Source organism: Diuraphis noxia, unplaced genomic scaffold (assembly GCF_037042655.1).
Source record: "Diuraphis noxia isolate RWA-SAM2 unplaced genomic scaffold, SU_Dnox_SAM2 contig0009, whole genome shotgun sequence".
Lineage (NCBI taxonomy): Eukaryota > Metazoa > Arthropoda > Insecta > Hemiptera > Aphididae > Diuraphis > Diuraphis noxia.
In genome coordinates, this window is record NW_028301719.1 from 463,628 (window position 1) to 490,408 (window position 26,781).

General features: G+C 33.2%; 1 protein-coding gene across 2 annotated transcripts in view; it reads left to right on the forward strand.

Moving 5' to 3' along the window:
- Nucleotides 1-3,903: 3,903 nt before the first annotated feature.
- LOC149054185 (protein yippee-like 1) overlaps nt 3,904-26,781 on the forward strand; it is a 46,385-nt gene continuing 23,507 nt past the window's right edge. The window contains exons 1-2 of one of the 2 annotated variants that reach the window (XM_089230534.1): nt 3,904-4,336; nt 24,240-24,300. In XM_089230534.1, coding sequence (XP_089086660.1) covers nt 24,255-24,300 — 46 coding nt within the window. In that variant the 5' untranslated portion in view covers nt 3,904-4,336; nt 24,240-24,254. The remainder of the gene's footprint in view (nt 4,337-24,239; nt 24,301-26,781) is intronic. The other variant, XM_015512182.2, reaches the window with a different exon arrangement.

Below are 26,781 nucleotides of genomic sequence, written 5' to 3' on the forward strand. Positions count from 1 at the left end.
CGCATACGTCTGCTTATTCGCGGTTTTCGCGCTTGGTAATGAATTCGTAGTGATATAATAATAAAATGGCCTTGATTAATAAAAATATCGAAGGAAATTTTGAGTTGTGTTTTCGTGCATGCTATCATGGCACCGCGATGACAACCGTTTCATTGTAAATGCGACGTCACCAACGCAATAGCGTGTGGTATTGGTATATACGCATATGTATATATATATACCATCGTAATACATTGTACTTGGACTTGACTTATTGTATAGACATCATGAACGCTACAACAATTATACTCATCACGAATACAGTGAGCTGCTCAGGTGCATAATATATAGTATATATGGCATTTACAATAGTGCATTCTACATGAAGATACAACTATAATACATAAGCATATTATAATATTATATATTTATACTGCAGGGAGACGACGTGGCTGTTTATAGCCTTAGAACATATTATAATATACACAACATCGTAATAATGTGTGTATCGTGTATGTATAATGTTTATGTATATATAAAATATATAAATATATACACATGTATATTGTATAGCCATAGTATAGGTCTATTGTATACAGCAGCAGTGTTGTTATTCGACCATAATATGGATGTAGTGCACGGTGTATATATACATATGCTATATCAATTTTTCAAATTTTTGTTTTTTTTCGTTTGGAATAAAAACCAATGAAAACGTGACACCGTTGCAGTCTGCTATATCGGGTAAGTACCTCCTATATGTGTATATATATAATATTATAATCTTATAATATATATTATATTATTGTAAATAATGTATAAGCCAATAAGCGACAATGACTTTAGTTTATTATTGTAAATAATGTAAGCCAATAAGCGCCAATGACTTTAGTTGCTGAGCCTTTAATTGATAAATATATATATATATATAATATATATAAATACATCACGACGAACGAGTAATAAAGTCTCCTTCAATGCGTGTGTTTAGCGTGTAATGCACTGAGCACGCGGCATCGTGAAATTCTATTTCGAAGACAATAACTGAACCTCGTATTAGGTATAGCTGCTATATATATAGTGTAATGATATAAAATCTTGTCGTGAAATGATTTGGCACGATAAGTGCACAACGCGCGCACACCATTAGGGTGAAGTTACATATTATACAATTTTATACATATATACATATTATACATATTTTACATATTATTATGTATACCATCAGCTCACGACGGCTTAAGAGGACGCGTAACATGGTAAGTGCGTAACATGGTACATTTTTCGCTCAGCAGAACACGTGTAGCTCGCTCCGTTAACTTAAAAATTAGAGTGAACTGACCTCTTATAAAATTTAAAGGTAAGATTATTATCTAGACAACCTCATATGCTTTTTATTTTATATCAAATTTAAAGCGAGTTATGAGTATTTTAAAATTGTACATTTTTTGTGCATCTTAAAATACTCATAACTTCCTTTAAAATTTAAATATAATAAAAAGCATATGAGGTTGACTAGATAACAATCATACCTTTAAATTTTATGAGAGGTCAATTCACTCTAATTTTTAAGCAAACGGAGCTACATGTGTTCTGCTGAACGTACAATTTACTATATAATGCACTTGTAAGACAGTGACAACACATGTGGGTATCACGTCCTCTTAAATAATAATTTAATATGCATTTTTATACGACCGTCACATCATGGCGTATAGGTTGTAGGTATAATAGTAAGTACTTATCGTCAATATTATTGACTCCGTCCGAGGCAGACATGGTACAAATGGGTAGATAAAGTTATATATGCAGTATGCACCTGGCACAAGTACCACGATCGAGTATGAAAATACAATGAAGTTGAAATATTGCAGGAAAACCACCCTTCTGAGACTCGTCTTCTACTTATAATGTACATCGTTTACACGGTCAAATATTATCAAACATAATAATATTATAGATCACCATAAATTATGAGGTAATGTTTTTGAGGGCCGTTTCAGGAATTTCGGTTAGGTTTAAGCCATCGAAATGTTATGTCATCTGCACAGTGCACATATTTATCCAAAGATAGTCGAGCTCAAATAAAAGGAAATCAACAATTAAAATCGAAGACATTACGTATTTAACCTGCAGTCAAAAATAAACGATTTAAAAATATTGTATTCTCTTGCGGGCCGGACGAAGTTCGTCCACAGGCGGTCCACCCCCCCCCCCCCCCCATCATACAAGTGATCGCGGGCACATATATGTATTATTTCATCATGAAATAAGATGTAATTTTTTGACCGTATACCGATCAGTTGGTATATACCGCAGCGAATGTAATGTAAACGTGGGTCACGTGAACTGTGTAGTATATTTATAGACGGTAATTTCCGGTAAATAATATTGTAATGCGCATGCGCACATTATCATTTAATTTTTATAAATCAAGGGCTTTTATACCTATGAAAGTTGTGCGTGTATAACATATTTATCTTTATTCCAGCTAGGCAATATTTCAGTATGTTTTGTTGGTCTGAGGAGGAGGTTAAATTAATACACAGTTAGACCACTATAATAAAAATATTTCAAAGAAAAATTGTTGGAAACTGTTTAGGTAAAAGTACTTCAGCAAGTTCAACTGCACAGAGAGGATTTTAAGCTATTGAACGTGTAACTAGTCAAGATTATATATAAAAAGGTATAATTATTTTTTGTTGTTTATTAACTTCTAGCGTGATTATGATAGTTCAACAATTATCAAAATATAACAAAACTATTTTATTTATAATAAAAAAATTATAAATTTCTTTTTATGCGGAAAATATAAGAAAAAAAATTAAGCGAGCGCATTAATTGATGTTAAAATAATGTATTACAAAAAAATCTTTTAGTAAAAAATTCTTCAATTATATAGGTCCAAATCATTATTTCAATTGGGAGAATCTTTGAATTAAGTTAAATACTTCGAACGCAACTTATAAAATAATACTTATAAAAACTTATAATTTAGTCTTGTTATTGTATGTTATTTTATTGAAATTAATTTGTATTATTTTTATTTTTGATGTGTATTTTTTTCTGAGTCTTATTCCTTAATAGGTAATGTAAGTTTAACTCTCTATCACCATAACAAGCATCACAGGGAGGTAGGCATTTTATTAATATGGTAATCATTTTACTCATACTTATAGCCACGTTCACACTTGAGCACGCACAGACCGAGCATAATATTGTATGCTCACGCCGAGCCGACCGACTCGGCTAGCGTTCGCTGTGCGTCAAAATCATGCAAATTTGTAGAACGCACAACATGAGCACACATGCTCGGTCTGCGCGTGCTCAGGTGTGGACGCGGCTTAACACTAAAAATTTTTTAAAAAATTGCAAAATGTTCAGATACCACGCGTATATTAGGTTTCATAGACGCGTCGCATATTATATATCTATATGTAGAATAACAGTTTGTACGTTGATCGAAAAGTAGGTGACACCCGCAACACCAAAGCCAAGCGCCTCACGGGTACCTAATTGATTACTCGTCGGGGTGGTGCTGGTGGCGCGGGTGAGTAGGAATGATTTTTTTTACCATAATTATAATAATAATAATAATAATAACAATAATAATATTATCATCGTGACACAGATTTAATAATAATAATAATAATAGCCATAACGATTGCGCGCGTGTGCTGTATGTTTACGAACGGCGCAATAATGTGACTGGGTCGGCGGTGACCGCGTGAGAGGGGAAGGGAACATAATCGATAGGTAGGCGGCGGTGGAGGGGTGGCGAGGGGAAAGTGGTTCTCACTGACACGCACAATCGATTGACGGTGGAGCGGCTGCGGGGTGGCGGTGGAGTGCTCGCTGCTCAGCTGCGGCGGCCAGCGGCAACAGCAGCAGCAGGTCATCCTCCTCTCACGGCGGCGACGACGGTTGTTGTTTACGTTTCGCGACACCCGTGTAGTACGTACGCGCGGCGACGACACTGCGCAAGCGCTAGCCGAACGCCCGCGCCGCGCTGTAGCGTCGCGCTCCACCCCCCGCCCCGCTCGCAGTATCACACACGCTCGGAGAGGATTTCCCATTGTGGCACGCGTGTTGTTTTGTGTTCATTCGTCAGCTGTTCGCCGTACTAGACGCGCGCGCTTCGCTGCGGTCCGTTGTATATTTGTCCACACGCACGTATTTGTGTGCCTATAGCGAACGTTTTTCCGTTTCCTGTCACGCCGTTGTTTCCTCGTCGAGTTTCCACCGACAGCGAGTCGACTTACCGTGGTCAGCTACCTCCGACAAAGTTACACCGACCGCCGCCGTTTTCGCAGCGATTTGCCGACAGACGACACTGCAGCCGCCGTCGTCCTCACAGGTAATAATCTTCATATATTTATTATATTAAGCTCGTCCTGGTCCTGGACAAAGATAATAGTTAGGTACCATCATTGGTATTCGCACCATTATCCTCATCATATCGTACCATATTATTACAGTTAGTAATTGTGTAAATCCGTGGTTTGGGTTCTTGGCGGTCAGGTCGAGTCCAAGAGCGACCGCTAAGCAAAATTTCACTCGGAGGTAAAACTATAATCAAATTGCCAAAATAGTACCTTCTATAATATGTTATTAAACGATATTTAAACACACTCCAAGAAGTATTGACTACACTTTGTATTTAAATTATGGCATATTATATACTGTACCAGCTCATTATTGTTGACATCCTTTCATTTCGGAATTATTTTATAGGTACCTCTAAACTTAAGACTATAATATGTGCCGCGTGGTGGTATAATTATTCGTGCAATATTAAATTACACGCCTGAAGTTAACAAAATTTCTTTTTCTATTTCGCTTGGGGGTAGTTGGGGGGCACATAGCCCCCTCACACTTCTGACGCCTTCGCCTGCAGTATAAATCATAATTTTTGGAAGGTATACCTACTAATTATTACTTCACAGGTACGAGCCATCGGTATTAAAACTATATTGTTGTTATTATTATTATTGTTAAAGACGGCAGGTTTAAAATCTTTTGTTGTTGGATTTCCCTTAAACGATGATCATCCATTCAGCCCCATCAACGCAGTAATCGAGTTACCGATTGCACCCCTATGGTCATATATTCATCCTCTGTGGCTCTGCAACATTGCGTAGTAGTTTACACAATGTATTTTGCCGCCGCTTTGTGCGCACGTGCGATTATTACTCGCACTCGTAGTAGAAGAATAATGTTGCACAACGATTTGTTTTTTTTTCTCTCCTACGACTCATCCTTATACGAGCGAAAGGGGATCCAAGCACGTACCCCGTGTCGACGATTGTTTTTTTTTCTGGTTAGGTCACGCTGGGTTTTATGTGACATTTCTTTTCTAACTCGTCGTGTAATTAATATTTTACGATAACGTGATAAATTATTATTTGTTATGGTATATTATGTTTTCAAATCGGCCAGTCGGTGGCCGGTGGGCTTATATACCACCTACTTGAGTTATAATTACGTTATCAAAACAGTTATAAAGATATTTATGATTGTTGCTCTAGAATCGCGTCCGATCGTCGAGACCTTAATCACGACCTATAAAATACACACTGCTATATTGTGCAGCTCTTTGTTAAAAAAAAATTGCATTATGCATTGTTTATACCTACGCGTATTTCATAGAAGGCGTACACAGTTGAAATACACTTATACCCAAACACTTTCAGCGGTTATCGATTTGTCGACCATTTAATAATGTATGTTGGTGTTTACAAATCGCTCGACCGATTATTATAATATATTGCTGCTGGTATTTAATTTTATAATATCGTCACAATACTGGAATTAAAATCGTTAATAATTTTTAAATGGAAACGCAGTTCAGCGAAAACGCACATTATATATTTCAAAAGACTAGTGAAATTGCATAATTTTTTTCCCAACCGTTGTTCTTCGTATATACACGCAAATGCTTTATAATTACCTATATCGATACATTAATTTCATAATAATATATAGCGACAGTGTGCGCCGTATGTAGGTACATAAAATATAAGCTCGTAACAGTATACCTAATATATAATAATAATAGATTGTAATTACTAGTATGCGTGTTTTAAATTTAATCTGCGTACCTCGTCTTTGAAATAATTTTTCAAACAATAATTTACGTTTCAACGCGCATTCAAAATGAAAGCTTCCAAAATATTGTGTACAATACAAGAATACACTTATATCGCCTATGTATTTAAGTTTACTTAACGAAAATAACCGTTGGTATACATCACAAACATTTTTTCCCTGATTTATAGCCAGACGAATACTGTAAAAAGTGTTTCTTAAACAATAACATTTACTTTTTCTTTGAAAAAAAAAACTAATGCATTCTGCCCATATAATATTATATATGAAGCGTAGGTACTAGGTACACAAGAAGATAGGGAGTACCTATCCCGGGTGGTACCAGCTGTACCGCAGACTGCAGTGGTACATTTTAATTCAACAACCCATTTTGTACCTCTTTATAATATACGTGTACGAAAGAACACATTATGTATAACCTATTCTGCAGCGAAATTACAGTTAGGTAGGCAGGTACGTATCTTGTTTTACAACTATATAATATATTACGATAATAATATATACATTTTCCATTACACGTTCGACGACCGGCATAAGAGGTTGTGTGACTCGATAACATATTATTGTATACGAAAGTGATTAGGTTTCGTACAAATGGGTAGACATAAAATATAAATTATTGTCTTATATCATCACTGGCCGCATTATTAAAATGTATTCTCCGTTGTTTTCCGACAAGATTAATTATTTCTGTATAACCAAAGGTGATCCATTTAAGTGTGCTACGTACACTCTATACGCATCACTCATTATTTCAAAAAGTTGGAAAATATTGTTCTGTAAAATTTATCCGCAAAAATTTTTTTCTTTTCGTAATTTTACGTTGTTACTAACCGACATTATTGCCACATTAAATTATATTTAGATAATTATTATTAAAAAATATTTTCTTAAAAGTCAAAACCTTTTTTAACAACGATAAGTTGTTGACACTTAAATGGATTACCTTTTACTGTATACAGTCGTACCAATTAAAGTATAGGTAATGGTTTTTTTTTCTGATAATAATATTTTAACTGTGTCCATTTCACAGTTTGTTTTTATACATAGATATATATATATACCGTATTTTATGATGCACACGTTCGTGCTACCTACAATTTTTCTACGTCTACTTTCATTCCTCCATAACAGTCTACGAGACTACGGCACTATGCTTAGACTTCCTTCATCTCGAATTTATTTAGTATAAAAAAAAAGTGGGTCATTTCAAGAGGGTAAACACAACGCGCAAGGAACCTTTAATGACAGTGGCCTAGCTGTTCCTACGTATGTCGTTCGACCGAGTTCGTGACCCCCAACGAGGAACTTTATTCTATAACGTACGATCCTTGTAAAATTTACATGATTTACTCGCTGTTATGGTCTTTCTCTGGGCAGGTATACAATAGTAATGATACACGATGGTTTCTGTGATATTGTGTAGGTTTTTTTTTTTAATTTTCGGTGGTCGATCGTGTTTCTAGATAAAACAACTCGTTTTTATGCGGCTTGGCTACAAACTCGTATAATATACGCTGCTGCACGTTCTCCTATTGTGAGGACTCGCACGAGATCACGAGATTGGCCGGTTCTTCGTAAAGCGTCATGACCCTTCTATAAACATTATATTATTATAAATTATGTACGACATAATGCCAGAAACGAGAGCTTTCCCTTTGGATATTGTGCTTTTACATCATTCGTAGTAAAAAAAAATCCGTACATGCACCTTTTTATACAACTGCCGCGTTAATATTTCGTATATGGGTATGTAAACGCTGACGAAGGCCGGAGATGAGTGCGCTGCACTATATAATAATAAATAATAATAATACATCATTTTGTTCTCTAAAACATTCATTGTTGTTTTTGTATTGCGTATTTAGTATTTACCTACCCGTATTTGCGATTTTGATGGAAACGTCGATTTGACTTTTGGCACCCGAGCTGCTCAAATAAACCGTAAAATAATCGAAAGTGAGTGTACCTATACGGTCCGTAATGTGTGTTCAATACTGGCTCATCCTACATTTTTCCGCTTAATGATGAATATTAATTTAAAAAAACTCTGATTTTTGGCGTTTTCGAATAGGTAAATGTATCTTGTATCTGTGTAACGCAAGAACCATTTTTTCAAATCGTTATACTGTTCAGTATATTTATGTAATTTAAGGACCGCGTATATAGGTACTGCGTGGTAAAAAACAGACTTTTTTCTTCATGCGCGAGAACCAATTACTGTGTTTTACGTTGTAAATTATTAATGAGATGCATTCATTTCAATCTCCCCGCAGCAGTCTATTGTCTATATCATTATACGTACGCGTAATCCTCTGTTTTGAGAGTTATAACAGTAAAATTATGTGTCCCGAGATTACGAAGTGTTATATGAACTTTTAAATAAACGATTATAGACCCATGATTGTATTTCCGTGCAGTATGACGTGTAGACTAACTTACAGACATGCACATGTACACCGTTTAGGTACTTAAAATAATATCAATGTTGGTATCTACGATTGTAATGGAATTGAAATAATATGTATATAAAACAATATGAAACAATAATGATATATAGCGTATATCATTTTGTTTTTAAATTGATTTATAATGATAAATGTTGTTGATAGTGATACAAAAATGTCATAAATCATTTTAATTGATTATTTTTTTATACACGAATAATTTTGTATATATGAAATGTAACATTTTTGTTTTGTTTCTTCGATTTAATATTATTTCGACTATATTAAAACAAAAACGAACCTTAATATCTATATGGTATTTTTTTTTTTTTATAATGACTATACATATTATATTCGTGTTAGTTCTCATTTTGTGGATAATTAAGGTTGCAATATTGTGATATTATTATATTTCTGTACCTAAATAATTCGAATAGAGAAAACTGCCTGTAGGTGGTTTCGAAGAAATGTAGGGTACTTATTAGTTTATTACTTAATATGCATATCATAATACCTACTATTATGTAGCACTCAAAGGTGCTACGAAAATAAAATACATTGAATCATAATTCGACAGTTTTACGAACAGTGTGTTACACATTTAACATTTATTGATTACTGTCAATTATGACATAAATCTCAAGTCAACTCGTCAGTTACAAACCATAATCATTTTTCATGCCGTTATTTTTTTAATCTGTTATAATAATATACAAATTACCAGAATAATTATTAATACATATAATTGGGACAAAATTGGGTACATAAAATTATCAACTTAAAATTTTAAAACACTTGTATGTTATGTTATATTTGATTACGGCAGTGGCTTTATAGTATATATTAAGAATTATTCTAAGTACTTATAATTGGGGAAGGTTGTAAATAAATTAGAATCATATATTATCTAAAAAAAGGTCAATTTGAAAAATACAATTTATTAGTATAACCTTCTATTATCAATCATATTATATTATAATAGGTTTTCTTTTAATTTACATCTTTAATTTATAAATCACAATATTTTTCCTTAACGCGTTTCAAACATTTGCTCGCATTTATCTATTTTAATATTTTATGTCTCGTAACTTGTTTTTAAAAGTTTCAATATTATTAAATAAGTAATATAACTTATAAGTATTTTTATAAAGTTCGTCTGAATGTCAAAACTTTGACGGTAAGACCAGCCCGTTGAAAATTATCTCGGTTCGCCGACAGTATGTCAAAAATAATAAAATATTTATAGATATATTATTATGTACACGTGTGTGTGGCTTATTACTGAACAAAATCGATTACGTATTACTACCCACCGAAATGTTATTTTACACTTACACCTTCACGGTAAGTGGTGACTATAATATGTTACACCATATAGTTACCCTCATTTGTTCATTATTTTATTGAATTTCAATCTGTACAACCGGAAATATATTTTATTTTTAGTCGAATGAATACCTATGATATTTTCGTGGGCCGACGAAGAATAAGGGTCGGGATCCGAATTAATTTGAGCGTGTATAGAGCTGTAAATAATTTCCTATTCCTCGAAACTTTCGTGTATTTACGTCTGCTGTGATTTTATTGGCAGTCCTGCGACGACTAAAATTGCACACCAGTCGCCGAAGTACTTAATATTCATTGTTGTCCGCCTTTTGTTAGTACACCAATGCATTCGCTATTGAACCTTGATAATGAAAATAATGAAATATTGAATTGTATGCGAGTATACAATAATAATAATACACATTGGCGCATTTGAACGTTATTTTGACCATGAAGAAAATTGTCGACTATCGTATTGCATTTTCGCGCGAACGACGGCGATGACAATATATTCATAATATTATTTAATATTATTTTTTCTTTTTCACTACGTCGAATATAAAAGCTAATAATAATCTTTTTACGAGGCGCACATTCATTCGTCTACTCAACGATAGACTGTCCACGTTTAATTTGCACAACTCACACACGCGCATACATATTTTATATTCCACGACATTTAATATTCAATACTCGCTAATCTTCAGCTGTCAGAGTTATACATTTTTTTATTTATACGTATCATTTTTTTTCGTGTGCGTTTTTAATTTTGTTTTAAGTGCTTTTAAACATTTATAAATATATATATATATATATATATATATATATTCTATAACACTGTTCGTTCGTTGAAAACAGCCTTTGTAAGCTGACAACTTGACATATATTTATAAATTATGAAACTATGTATAGGTATGCTCTAAGTATGGCATCTATATAGTATATTATATAGGCTTGTAAAATCTGAAACTCAAAAACATAATTAAAAAGGAAAAAATCGTCAAAGTGGTTCAGTGGCACGGGATCGTTATTCCGACTAAAGTCTTGTCAAAATAATATGTAAGAACTAAGAATCCATTCCACTACTACAGCAGCAGTCTACAGTTTGTGTATATACATATAATACGAGTGCGTTCCAAAGATTTTTTTAACGTTTTCATTTGGGGTGAACAGAAAAAAATAAAACTTACAAACATATTTTTTATTACTCCGCTTAACGTTAGGATATGAAAATGTTTTCGGAGACTTCATATTGTTTGATTTTTTGGAAAAGTGTGTAGACGACATCGTCCGTATATATATATGTATTATTATCACATCTGTGGGCATATTGTTATTTGTATACAATGTTATCGTTGGATCAAATCATTAAACTCCGTTTCTATATTATAATATATTAATATACCTATGTACATAATATATGTATATGGTATTTATCCAAATGAAACATTTAAATGATTAATAAGCAAATAGGTATGTTTTTATTTACAAAATATGATATCATTGATATCGGATGACCTGCATGTATAATAATAAAAAAAATAAACAAATATGCTAGGTGCATTAATATTATTATTATTGTATAGGTACATAATAGCATTGTAATATTATTTTAATAATATAAATAAATACATAGGTTAACGATTTGCGTTAAGAGGACGCCACACCCGCATGTGTTGTGTCCGTCTTACAAAAGTATAACATAGAAAAATCTGTTTGGCGCGGGGCAACTGTTCTCCCTCAATATTTATAATAGAATTTTCAAAATTTCACAACGCATAGGTAAAAACTTTATCTGTGTCATAGCGTCGTTATTTTTTTGATAACATAAATATAATTAAAGTTATAAGCTTAAGAAAATACATTTATTTTTTATTTTTTCATTAAATTACTTAAAATTATTGGTTTGTGCTATAAAAACAAACTGTGAAATGGACACAGATAAAGTTCTTACCTATGCGTTGTGAAATTTTGAAAATTCTATTATAAATATTGAGGGAGAACAGTGTCCCGCGCTAAACAGATTTTGCTATGTTATACGTTTGTAAGACGGAGACAACACAATATATGCGGGTGTGGCGTCCTCTTAATATTATTATACATCTTCAGTCATTGATCCAACGAGGGGCGCCATAATGTACAATAATGTTATTAGATAAACTGAGATAAAAATAATAATATATCGGTTGTAATCATACGCAGAGAGCAATTTCGCTGTGGACTTTACTGTACATATATAGATCAACGAAAATATCATACCACTGCAATTCTTAGAAATTGGCTATATACCAACGCTTGACTATGACAATAATCAATAAAATATCGTTAATCTTATAAATGGGGCTATGGTACGCAAACAATCGAACCCTTAGGGTAAGTAATAAAATTCAAGATCTTAATTAAAAAAAACACGGAACTTATGAAAATCTATTAGCACGCCATTTTACTAGTTGAATGCCATTAGCGTTCGATAAAAAAAAAACTTCTCATTTAAAAATTTCAACAATTTGTTCACTCATTTTTTTCGAAGATGTAAAAAAGATTTAAGTATACCTTCATATTAGTTTTTTTTTTAAGTTTTTAATAATACCTAATTATTTTTCAATATCACATAGGTACATTTAAATTAGGAACATAGGACGTACTACCTATATTATTATATTTATTTATTTCCTATATTGATTGTATTTTTTTATTGTTTCCTATGTCCCACATCTAAAACTTAAAAATGTCCGACAATTCACAACATATTAGAGTGGTATTGGGTGTATGTTATATAATATTATTAAATTGCATGTTATCGTTTATCGGAAAGTGTATTATGGTAGCGCAGTCAGCCTGCATAGTGACGTTGAACAAGTCGCTTATACAAGTCTGGCGTAGAACTGACCAAATATTCATGTGATGGGGTGGGTGGTTTCGGAGGTTTAAGAGGGTAGTGAAAGCCACTATATTATGATTATAATTTTGTTCGAATAATATTATTTAAATAACAAATATGTTTCCAACTCATTATTGTTGTGTTGAAAATTTGAGTGAACTCGTTCTGTATCAAAGCGTCTGAGCCGAACGAAAATCGTTTTTAGCAAATCACACGATTAAACCGTTATCACGCGCGTGAATTTTGATACATCTCACTCGCGCAAATTCAACATTTTTTTCATTGTTTAGGTTCCTCCTTCCCTTATTCGACATTGGATTTTTATATTAGTTCAACACATTATATAGTGTACCTATACACAATATACGGAAATTCTCACGATCGGTCGTCGTGTTTCCGGCCGCGTAGTGTATATTATTATTACACAATTTATTTATATTATCATCATGATGATAACGTAAAGTCGTCGTTTGCCCGAGAAAATCCGTTGGCAGCGGCTAGCGCGTCTGTATTTCATATTATTACGTTAATATATTATTATTATTAAACACAACGCGATTTCCCCTACCACCGCCGCCGCCCGGATCGCAAGCGTACCTGGAGAGGGCATTGACAGCCGCCGCCACAGTCCAGCTAGAAAATATAAGCGGTGGCGGCGGCGTCGCGCAATACCGCTTTGTGCGGTCGACGCCACCGCCGGACGTCAGTGGGGAGGTCACGTGAGGTTATTTTTTCCGAATCGTTCGCGATTTGCGATGAGTTTTTCCTTGTTTTTTCTCTCCAGAAGTCGAACCTAGGTAAATGCTACTCGTATATCATTAAAAAAAAATATATATAATATATTATTTCCCCCCGGAAAAACAGCAAACAATCACTCGGCGAGTTATTGTCGACTAAATTTGTCGTGCATCAATGCTATATTGCTAGTTACTAATAGCTATTATTTGTGTGTATGCGTTGCCCGTCGTGTGCGAATCGCTATATTTTCTCCGGTATAATAATTGAATACCGTTGTTGTGCAATTATTATTATTTGTGTGTGAATTTTTTTTTCAAGTTTTCCTGTCCGCATTAGATCCCGTTTACGCTCGTACATCATACGTAATATACCTCGGTATAGGTATAGCTCACGAGAGTTAATTCACTTTTGAAAACACGTATATACCTAGGTATGAAATATACTGTAACGGCGTTGCAGCGTATACAATGACACGACTGAAGGCCACTCTTCTAAATTGCAGTAAAAGAAAAACTAAAACTAAAACCTAACCTAACTTACTTATTTATTTCAATAATTATAACTTCAAATTATTCGTTAAATTAATATATTTCTATGTTGAACGTGTCTGTGTTAAAGATATCATTGCAGCAATAAAATATATTGTATTATTGATTTGTATTTTTGTTTCGACTTTCGAGCACAACAATATTGTTCATAATACACGCAGTACCTATCTGCAACGAATGCTTCGAGATTACCCATAACTTTATTATAACAATAATATATCTTTCAAGGTATCTTTCCGTGGTTTATTCAAATAATTCGTCGAATTTCAAATTATGTTGATCATTAATAATTACTCGCTATACTATAGTGTTTTGTTTACTTTTGTTTGCATAATCTACAATACTCGCGTAGTAGTTAAAAAAAAATCGTTATAATTTATAGTATTGTACTATTATTATAATATATAACTAATATAACTTTATAAGTCACAGTAAAATATATGTTAATTAGCGAACAATTAACTCGGTTTATTATTTTAGCGATTATCTCGAGTTGTTTTATCGTTAAATTACACGTTCGTATTTCATAATACCGCGATGGCATTCAATAACGTTGTTTTAAATAAGCGAGAACTAGGTAAGTAGTAGCGATTAATGTTCTATGTATAGGATTATGTTGTTAATTGTTGTTTATATTGACTCAAAGATAGTATAATGCAATAAGATATTTTAATAATAATTAATAAACAATAAATTACATACTATACTATTCATATTTTGTTTTAAACTCGTATACGTAAATACGATATGCTGATATGTATATGCACGACACATGGCTGACATATAGACTTTAACATATTATTGTATAATGTAAAACATTATATTTTGACAAACATTTAACTTTATAATCACAACCGACGTGTGATGCGCGTGTGTGAATATTTGAACAATATGATATTAAGACATTTAATGTATATTATATTATTTACCCGCACTTTAGTAGTATAATATTATTCAGTACGTAATTAATTTGCTGAATACTATAACCACTATGCTCGTCATGAAATCAGTCATTATTGTTTCTAAAGCTGTTATTATTGTGACCAGGCACAAATTTAACAGATTTAAATTAAAACACAAACAAGTGTAACGACGCTTACCATTTAATGGTCTAATAATATAGTAATACCAATGCACTCAATAAACAAACTATCGCCATACACCTTGAAGTTTTCTGAGTGTTATGTCGAAAATATTGGCATTATGAGGCATCGAAACCGGCCGAGCTCAGGGATACATCGTGAAACGTAGTCTCTAAGCGCCTTTGCAGTTGTCGTCGTACCTACCTCTGATCACCTCTATCACCGAATGACACGGTTTAAAACATTTTCTGAAAAATAAAAATAATATTAATTTTCACTCGTTCGTATATTATAGTCTATAGAGTTCGAAGTTTAGTAGTGATCATAAAATATTATCCGAGTGCCGGTGAATCTCCTGCTTTTAGGATATTGTTCGAGTATACTTTCATATATAAATTACTATATATTGTAAGAATAATATCTATACGTACAGGAAAATAATAATAATAAAATGTAGTTTTGATCAGATGTTATGACCTATATTTTTGGTGGCACATGACAGTTTTCGGTGCACTGGTGCACACGCCGTCTCAATAATATATTTATACGTATTATATTACTATATAATATGATATATGTGCATTATATTAAATTATTTCCACTGTGTGCGTTCTGAAAAAAATATATTTATAATATAATATATACATATGACATATCATTCACGAAAGTTTGACTTTTGACCGTGCGACTATAACAGTAGTATAACACTATATAATATACACATAACGCACTCTCACACACACAATACTATATTGTATTGTATATTATGTTGTATAAAGTGGCCGTCGTCATAGGAACGAAGAATATTCAAATATTTTCATTATGAAACCGAAAAATTATTTTATTTTATAATATCGTTTGTTATGACAAGGGATCGGAACTTAATGAAACTTAAAATTTACTAAATATGAATGCTCTTAAGATGAGCATAAAAAAGTACAATTATACTTTTAAAATATAATTAGTATTATCGTATTTTGATATAATTGATAGTATGCTCTATTTTGTATTGTGTAACCTAACCTAACCTAACAAATTCGTGATGTAGGAAAATGTTTATTATTTTATTAATAAAAATAGGAAAACTATATTTTCAAATTGTATTATCATTATTCGTGGAATATGCTCTAAAAAATTGTAAAATAAATAAATACGTTCTTAACACTACAAGTTCACCACGAAGCAAACATATGTGCTATATAATTTTGTTATTTTTTTTAGAAGTGTAGTGAAATTAATTTTTAGCCTTGCTTAGCAATAAATGAAATGGCCCACAAAAAACATGTCAATGCAACAACTTCGAGCTCTATTGCTGTGTAACTTATAAAATTATGTTATCGATGGTAGTATTATGAAGGTATCATAATATCACAGATTATATAATCTGTGATATACTGATGATAAAATCGTAACGTTATTATTATCGCGGTTTAGTAAGTGTGCGGATGTATTATATTTTATATTCTTCAATACTGTCGCCGTCGAACGTTCCTATTTATTCATTTGGATATCGATTTTCGTCGTGCAATATTATTATATCTCTGTAATTTTCTATAATATTGATAACCAATATTGGCAATATTATTGGTACATATTATATATGGCTCGACTAAGCGCGGCTGTTCCTAGTTGGAAACCACACGTCAATATTTATTTCGGTAAATCCAAAACGGCTGCCTGCTGTAGAGGTCACCCGATTTCGTATTCGTTCGGAACCGTTTCAAAAATTAGGCACACTTACATAATATAATAATATTATCTTCTCTTTTGTACAATCGAGTATTTTGTATGCAATGATATTCACTATACAAATCATACTACTTCAACGTTTTTACTAAATCGAATCGTGCAGCTGCAGTGATACGGTAGTCGGAGGAGGGTAAGTCATCGTAACCCCCCTCTCCCCTTTTCTCCTCACGAGTCGATGGATCGACGTATTGTCATAATCGCGCGCGCGCGACAAGCCTCGCTAATTCGTTTTTTTTTACACGGGTGGAATAATTTGAATTTGAAATTTAGTGACAAGGACCTGCATAGTGAAGGGGAGGGGAGGGCTGACACCGCATACGATTTCGGCTTCGTCGACGACGACGACAAAGAGACACACTTGTTCGTGTCGTTGTCGTAATGGTTTCCTTTGTCAAATGTTCCTATAATGATGTGCGCGGCCCGTTTGTGGTGAATAATATTCGTCATTTCCGTAGTTCCGTCTCGGTCGTGGTCAGGAAACACGAACACTACAGCGGCACGCAATATAACAGCGTATATAAATATATAATACGAGTATAAATGTATGTATTTTTCCTTCTTATTTTAATTGTTAAAACGTTTTTTTTTTTTTTGTACAACAAGCATATTTTTTGTTCGTCTTTTGAAGGCGAATCACTCGTTATTATATATAGGTAGTGACATTTTCGTGAATTTTATCTTTAAGCAGATTTACTAAGCCGCGGTACTGATTTTTTTTTTTTTTTTGAAACGACGGGGAAGGTTTTCAGACGTATAGGTTGTTATATTCATACCTATTTATTCGGATTTCGGTGATTTAGTAGTTGAAGTGAGGAATGGTGAAGACGATATGGACATGTATTTTAATATATAATTCCATGTATTGTTGAAATATTGAATAATGTCAACATCAGCCAATGTGCGCATTTTGCATATTCATAAAAACAATATTATTCAATTGTGTTAATACATCATAATTCATAACTATACCGTCTATACCAGCTATATCTGTAACACAATATGTAATATATATATATATATGCGAGTGTATACAACTACAACAGCTGTGTGATGGACGGCTAGTTTCCTTGTATAAGCATGATCATGCACGGTCGATAAAAAATAAACGCGAGCCAGGAAAGTCGAGTGGACTTTTCTCACGACGAGGTCCTTGCGTTAAGTCACTTATATAAGTATATAGTCTATATGCTGTATGTATTACTATTTCAAAACGTGCAGATTTCTACAAACTCCACTGTACTATTGCAGATGCAATTGTAGCAGGATCATTATAAAATATATATTTTAAAGAAAACCCACGAATCGTATGTGAAAACAGTAGTCGATCAGTCGATGTGCCCACTACCCGACGATTCGTTTACCTCCGTATTGGTAAAAAATACTCGATACCTATGTCTATATAATATGTATATTAGTATATATATATCTCAAAGAAATCGCACATTGCATAATTTACACAATATATCCAACACCTAATGATAATAATAATAATATGATAATTGCGCGTCGTCTGCAGTAACAGCAGTTTATCGACCGATGAAACGCCGCAGGTGGGCAAAAATGGTTTTGTCCGATGACACTGTAATTATAATATAGTCCATCTTTTGTCCATCATCGTCATATATTATAATATTGGAGCGTGTGTATCCTACTGCAAGTTTGCGAAAAAAAATTATTATACGCTCACAATAATATTATATATGTTTTTATAAACGGACATCTGCTGGCGCTGCAGGCTGCAGAACCTGGAGTGTGTTTATAGTATTTATTATTATTTTTTTAAATTAATAACAAAAGATTACTGGGCCTCGCTGAGAAAAACTCGTGTGGAGGCCCAGGGGCTCGAGTATATGATACTACCGTGGTACCTGCAGTATAGTGTAATATGTAAATGAAGATACAGCTTTTATTGCACATTAAAATATATTATTAATGTGTAATGTGTATGTATAAGGAAAGTCGACCAGCCATCAATCCCTTTTCCCCCTCTCCCCACACGCGAGCATATAATAATAATATATAGTGGCCTGTACGTGCCGACGACAAGACGTCTCGCTGTAAAACGTCCGTTTGTATAAATTTTTATCGGCAGCGATAAAACACACCGTGTACACGCACCTGCCCTGTGACCGGTGTTATTCGTCCGTGACTTTGGCGCTGAAATTGCGACCACGCTGTTGTTGTGAAATAAAATCAAGGGCGGCTGGCTGGCTGGCGTGCCGGCCGGGCATCGATATGGGGTTTTTTTTTTTTTTTGACACCCACGACGTGACATGTTATAGCTCCACGATATTTATATATTATCATAATCAGGTGGCGGTATTTACAGGGGGGAGGGGGAGGCAGATGAACTTGCGTGGACTTGTACAACCTTTCCGCTCTCCCACGGTACCTAATATACCTATAACATATAAACATGCACGATAACATAATATTATGCATAATATGCAATGTTGTTAAGATTTTCCTACGCGATTTTTGGTTTTCACTGCAGTAAAGTCGATTAAATTTCGAAAATATGTTTAAAATAATGGTTATAACTATGTTACGAAGTTGACATGTTTTCACACATAGGGTACACTGGAATAATGCTGCTCAGATTTATCGTGTCGTATCTATATTATAACCTGTCCCATGATCTTTTTCAGCCCGCATCCTGTAATATTATAATACCGGAAGAATATCTATTTGTTAAAAACCGCATAACAACAACCGTTGTTTTTTACCCGTACAATAGGCACATTAATTTATAATATGACATTATATTATTATATAGAGTATAATATATGCTTTTCGTCTAACCGGTTTTTTAAATGTTTCGCGTCAATTTCCTATATATACTACTCACTAGATCTGTTGCAGTATGAAATAAATTAATAATATATTGTAATGTTATTATTTTCTAACTTTGTTACTTGGTCCTACGTTGCGCAATTTAGTAAGTTACTACGGTGCTGAATTTATTTTGATTTAAGGTAATAAACTCGGTTTCAAAAGATTTTCAGAGTTCTAATATAACCTAAACGTTTTATACATATTTATGTTATAAGTTATGAAAGCTCGTTAAAGGAGTTCCGCTAATTTTACTTTGAACTTTTCGTAAAGGAAATTGAATTATTCAAAATCAGATCTGTTACTATACGTTATCACATAGTTGCGACGTACATCTATCATTAAATATTAATGATTTGTTTTTTAGAGCTTTGAGATAAAATAAAATAGAATAATAAACTACAGATTTCACAAAATGAAATTAAACGACCAATCTCCAGACCGTCCATTATTTAGATCATGAAATTCGACCGTATCCCGTAAATGCGTATTCTTAAAATTTCTGCAGAAACATGATATCTACACATTAGGTATAATATAATCTTTTGGTGAACAATATCGTATACAATAAGGTGAGCATTGCTGAGAGTTGTGGCTATTATACGGTTCGTTTTGCAGCCTATTTATATATAAATATATAGTGTACATTATAGGTGGCCGAATAACGAGGCCCTTTATAAGACCTAAGTGAACGTCTGTAGTTTTTCTTTGTTTCGAATTCTGTGTACGGTTGCGCACAATACAAACGATGCCGTAAAACGACCGTTAAAGGCGAATGTTGCTGCAGAACAATGCGCGCACGACTTTATTTTTGGACCCATTATTATAATACAAAAAAATATTGGCCGACTAATACCGCATATATGTGTAGTGCCTATATTATGATATTATGCGATCTCAATAAATAATAATATTAATATGTGTGTGTGTTTGCGTTTAGATCGGATCGCGTAGTAGAACAATAGCTGGCCGAGGAAGGCGCGTTGAGTATAATAGTAAAGTTGTAACGGGAAAACTAATCGAACGGAGGCGTAGGCCGAAACTTATACAATTTAATATTATCGTATAGATTATTAAAATATATCAATAATATTATGATTATCTATCCCACAAACGAATTTCATAAATTAAAATATTACTATTGTTCGTCCATGTGTGAGCAGGCGTCTCGTCGATAAATAATATATTATGAAAAAGTGCATTATATCTATAATACGAATCGATGTGATTTCATAGTTATCTCTCCACACTATACAATAGCTGAAATATTATAATTCATTTGATGCGCTCTACACGCTGACGAGATTATTCATTATTATACAGTCAAATGATTTTTGTCAAACGAAGTTACTATAGTGGGAATTTTCTAAAATGCTCATTGTTCATTAAGAACATAATATTCAAGAATGCAAGATAAAATATATTAATTTAAAATACCATCTATAAAAAAGTTAAATATAATACATGCTTAATATTTAAAACAATAGTAGTTAAATAATAGTTAAGTAATATATTATTATTTATCTTATTAAATAAATATTTAAAAAAAAAACTTTTGTGGGTGTAGCCACATCACTGTTGTCACATATTAGTTCATCACTGCGGTGATAAGGTGCGATAAGAATGTCGAGCTGCAGTCTCCGATGTCAGTCTGTTTGTGACCTCTTTATTTAAGAACGTTATTTTTCGTTCGCGACAAACATCCGATCATTTTATTGTAATAATTTATACCGTTTATATTGCCGGAAAATATAAAAACAATATTAAAATAATGACGATTGTCTGCCAGCAGCAATCGTCGCTCACCGATCGACCACGTGTTTTTTAGGTGCCGCGCGTGTCATAATATATTGGGCGTCGATCGCCGTGGAAATTATGTTCCCGGAGAATATTTTTGAAATAATTTTAAAGTAGATAAATTATAATAAATCAGTCGATAATTCGGTCGTCGTGCAATCATCAGAATTCCGACGAAAATCTATTAGAATCCAATTCAAGCAGATAATGATATTAGGTACCTAAATGTAACATAAATGTGCAGAGGGCGAGGAGATCACCGCCGAGTCGACACGCGCGACGCGATAAAACATAATATTTTAGACGATGGAAGTCGAGAAATTTTGGCAGAGGTTTTCGAATAATAATAATAATACTCCAGAAAGAAACACGGAGATCATACGACCCAAGTCGACTAAAAAAAGAACTGCAGAACGGTCGGTATGAGATGGAACAGCATAGCATAATATTATAAGTAACGTCAAACAGCTAAACGTCCGCGCGCAGATAATCTTCGAGAGTCGTATTACATACATGGCCCGTTTTCGTATAAACTTTATCTCTTAGGACCACGCGAATTTTATACTAATGTCGCCACAATACGAATCGTTTAATGTTATATGAAATAGCGAAACCGAAAATCGCGTCATGGACGTGACATTATATTATTACTATTATACCGCGGTAACCCGCAACGGTCAAAGCAATGCGGCCTTGAACAGCGAACGAATAATCGACGTTGCGATCTGCGTTTCTCGGACGATCTGCCGATCTTGAAACTAAACTATAAGCATACCTACGGTAGGTATGGAAATTCAAAATTATCGATTTCTTGGAACGTCAGAGGAAATATATATTTAATTATTACAATTATAATAATATTATTGCAGTGTTTTAACTTATTTCGTAGTAACTATAAAAATACATTACAGACGGTGGAGCCTCGATTACTGGAATGACTATAAAAGTGGAGTTTTCGACAATTCGAAGAAATTTAATATATCAAAAGTACATACAATATTTTAGAAAACACATATTTTTTTTTGTCCCAACCGACTCGAAGTCAACAACGTTTCGCCGAATTAATTATGATATTACCGTGATGTATTTTTTTTCGTATACAGACAAAAAATCGTATTTAATACCTAATTATTATTATAAAAGCTCTGCGGCGGCCGCCGCGTTTTCTCGAAGTCTGGACCGGTGGTGTGAATACCTATACCTATGTATTGTATGCCACCCTCGAGCACAATTACTCCGAAATTAATGCACTTCAATATTGCGACCTGTTCGTATGATATTTAGACGTTATTATTTTATTGTTACACTATATAATAGCAGCCCTCCGAGCCATATATTATAGTTGTTACATTACGTGACGTCGCCTCTGAAACAAAGGAACGTCGCGGACTCTGCGGGCACTGAGCCAGGTGGCCCGGTCGTGTTTTCGACGAGAAATCGTACAATACAACACGTATTATAATATTATTGAAATAATACCTATGATGTAGGTAGGTATTGTGACGATGATGGGCATCGTGTTTCACATTTTTTTTATTGTTATTATCATCTTCATCCTGCCTGGAAGTTTAATACGCAGTGATGAGGGGCAGATAATAATAATATGTCGACGGGTTTTGTCGTGTAATATGTCCCGTCGTCGACGGTTCTATTTCGAAAAACAAAAATCGTATTCAATCAAAATCGTACACGACTTTTGTTAATTGTAATAAGTATATCGCGCGTGATGCGATCGAGTATTGTTTAGCTTCAGAAGCCAATAAAATGTGAACGACACATTATATTATTATGCACCCGTTACGGTATAGTCTATACCACGTATAAGGTATAGTAAAATACGTCTGCATGCTAATATATTAAACATATTATGTATAATACGACAATAATAATAGTAATAATGATGTGTATAGTCGGTATTCAGTAATCGACGCTACCGTCTTGTCGTCTTTGTCCGTTATCGTCTTGTACGTTTACATATTATGATGTAGTTAATATTTATATTATATTTTGTGTACCTACCTACTCTATACAATAATGTGCATTATTGTCGAAGAACAATGCGCACTCGTGACTGTTGTCGTGGTTTCATGACTGGATTTGTGGGCGAACGTATAATATTCTTTTAAACACAATTTTTGATAACTCATCACTCGAGGAGGAGCCCCCTTATGTATATTATACTAAGTTTCATCATTAGATAACATATTATGGCAGCGGATACCTGAACGTCTACAAATCGACGACAAGCTGCGACATCGAAATGTAGTCCTATAATAATAATATAATTTGCGTTCGTTGTACATACCTAATTTAATGACGTATAGTATTGTTTATTTAAATATTCTAATCGAATAACCTGATCAGTGATCGATCATCGGGTTCGTTGAAAATACAATATCACTGTATGAATCATCATCGACGTGAGCAAGCGATGGTTGCAGTATGCAGCTGAACGCAGAGCTAGGAAGTATAATACGTTTATCAACACTACTGCACTGCCGCAGTTTACTAATATAAGAGGTTATGTGATATAAGAATATTTATGGAGTGTGCAGTGTTTTTAATTTAGACAAAATATTGTCTTTCATAACATTTGTGTATATTTTTCTGCCAAAACGTTAAACTTAAACGTCTTAAAATAACGTTCGAACGACGATTTACCTCGCCGAGAAAAAAAGAGGTCTGAGCACGCGTCTATATAAATATATGATGCTATAATAAATTATAGACTATTTGTGTTATTTGTTGGTAGGTATATGAAGAGTGAATGCTGCAGATCACCGCTCCTGAATCCCCTCTTACTTCTTGGCACGGTCAGTTTAAAACCTTATAAGCTGATAGTCCTATATTACACAGTGCAGCTGTACAGACAGTATCCCACGGGATACTTCAAAAGAAACGTTCCCATCATAACGACCGGTGCGGGACGTGCAGGACGTATAATAAATGTTTCATATTATGATATATATATAGGAATATTCCAAAGAACCGGTAAAATATATAAGACGAGCTTTTAAAAGCGTATTAAAATAAATAAATTTGGTAATTACGAGTATATAAACGTTTCGCGCATCATGATTATAAAATTAAAATATCGAAACTTTTAGTGATGGCAGTCACATAAAGTTATAACCATCACTGAAAATCGTCGTTTTAATAACAACGAGTGATGGGTTTTCAAGAGTTCGAACTCAATCGATCAATACTAAGCTTTATAATATGTGTAGTAAAAATTTCACATTTCCGGAAACTCTATTTATTCGGTAATTCGTATATTATAAGTTCATCCCAACGTTTTATGGGCTTATATATTTCTATTAAAAATTCCTATCTCGTGTCAGATTTTACCTCGCGTTTTATCGTCTTTCGGTGAAAAAATTGTTTTCATTGTAAACTCGTATTAATGGAGAGGATTTTGGTATAATACGCCTGGACGTACAAGAAATCATTATTATGCGGTATAAAGCAAAATGTAAAATATAAGCTGGGTAAAATTTAGTACGAAAACTGAATTCAAAATGAAAATATCAAGTAATAATGTAACCTAAGTCTTCCTTCAGATATTATGTAGAAAAGAAAAAAACAGCCTGACACTCGTTAAATAAAAAAACTTGTTTAGATTTAGTTTATAATATTATAATTCTGACCTAGTTTTATTATTATATTCAATTTATCGTTGCATCATGTCTATTATATTTATAAGAGAAAACAAATCTAGGTAACATTTCTAGTTCAAATATTATTGCATGTTATTATCGATAATACAATAATTATAAATTAGATCAATTAATTTTTCTAGAACTATTTCATGGCATTGGTTCATTAATTTTATTTCCAAGAGGAAAATTATAGTTATACTGTACTTTAGAATTCAACTATACAAATTAAAAAAAGATTATTTATTTTTCACTTTGTTTGTACTCGTTTCTATACATTTACAGATTTTTTAAGCCATAGTAAGTAATATCTAATCTTTGTTCAGTTAGAAGTATATTTGGAGATATTTTATTATATAACATACACTTTAATAAATAAAAATAATAATTAACAGACTGATTTAACGTTTATTTTATTCAATTTTTATTAGTGAATAGTGACCCGTCCAGACATTATTATCACTTTTTAAAATAAAATATTGTTATTTGTATTGAATACAACCATTTTATCAGAACGGTTTACAGAAAACGTAATTTAATCACGTTTATTTTAAATCTCAGGCTTTTATAATACCTCGTTTTTTGATCACGGGTGTAGAGTACAACAATTCGAATGTAAAATATCTTTCGACTCGGAGAACGCTATCAAGATTGCAGACCATCTCACGTGCAAGACAAGCGCTCATGCCGGTTTAATGTACATAGTAAACACTAAGTATCAATTTAAATTCAAATAAAAAAAATAATGGAAAATGTTTGAAAACACTGCAGTTGTATTTGATTTCAATTTTATGAACACGAAAAAAACCGTCTCTTACCAATAAAACTGTTCAGCTGCATAATTTTATCATATAGTATTATGCACATTGTACATGCGTTTTTCTCAAATATTAACGCATTTTTCGCGGTACATTATATAATTTATTGTCCAATGACCACTATAGTCGCTATTGGTATCAAGATTTTACTGTGCCAACTTATAAGAACCTATGTCGAAAAATATCATAAATTATAAATAGATTACTGTATGAGCGTGCATATATACATAGTATATAGTGCACACAAAAACAATAGGCATAATAGTACTTGAATTTTCTACAGTGTATTTGAATGTGATTTCAGACCGTTTATTTTTAGTCCACACACTCGAAAGTTTTATATCGGACCGAAAAAGTGCTGAGTTATGAACCCAGACGTATTTGAAATGTACGCGTTTCGATCTAACGCTGCAGAATCGTCTTATTTATACCCACCATTTAATGCAGCGTTGTCCGTTTCGCATTTCGGCAAAATCCGGAAAAAATTGATCGAGTTTGGGTCGCAGGGGTGGTAGTCGGTTTGTCCTTGGGTAACGCAATAAATTTAAATGTATACGTGCAAATTATTGTTAAAATCGATACTAGACCAGTATAGGTATTGTACGCTAGTCCCAAATTTTACCACGGCATGTACATTGAATAGTATTTATTTTTTCAAAAAAAAGCACTCACGACACGACGCAAATGTAATATTGCATCGGTTGTTTTCACTATATACGTCATGCATACAACACTACAAAACATGTTTGTTATTTATTTTTTACTTACGAACTGCGCAGATGACGAACAGCAGCAAGCTCATTAAAGCAAAAAATATTAT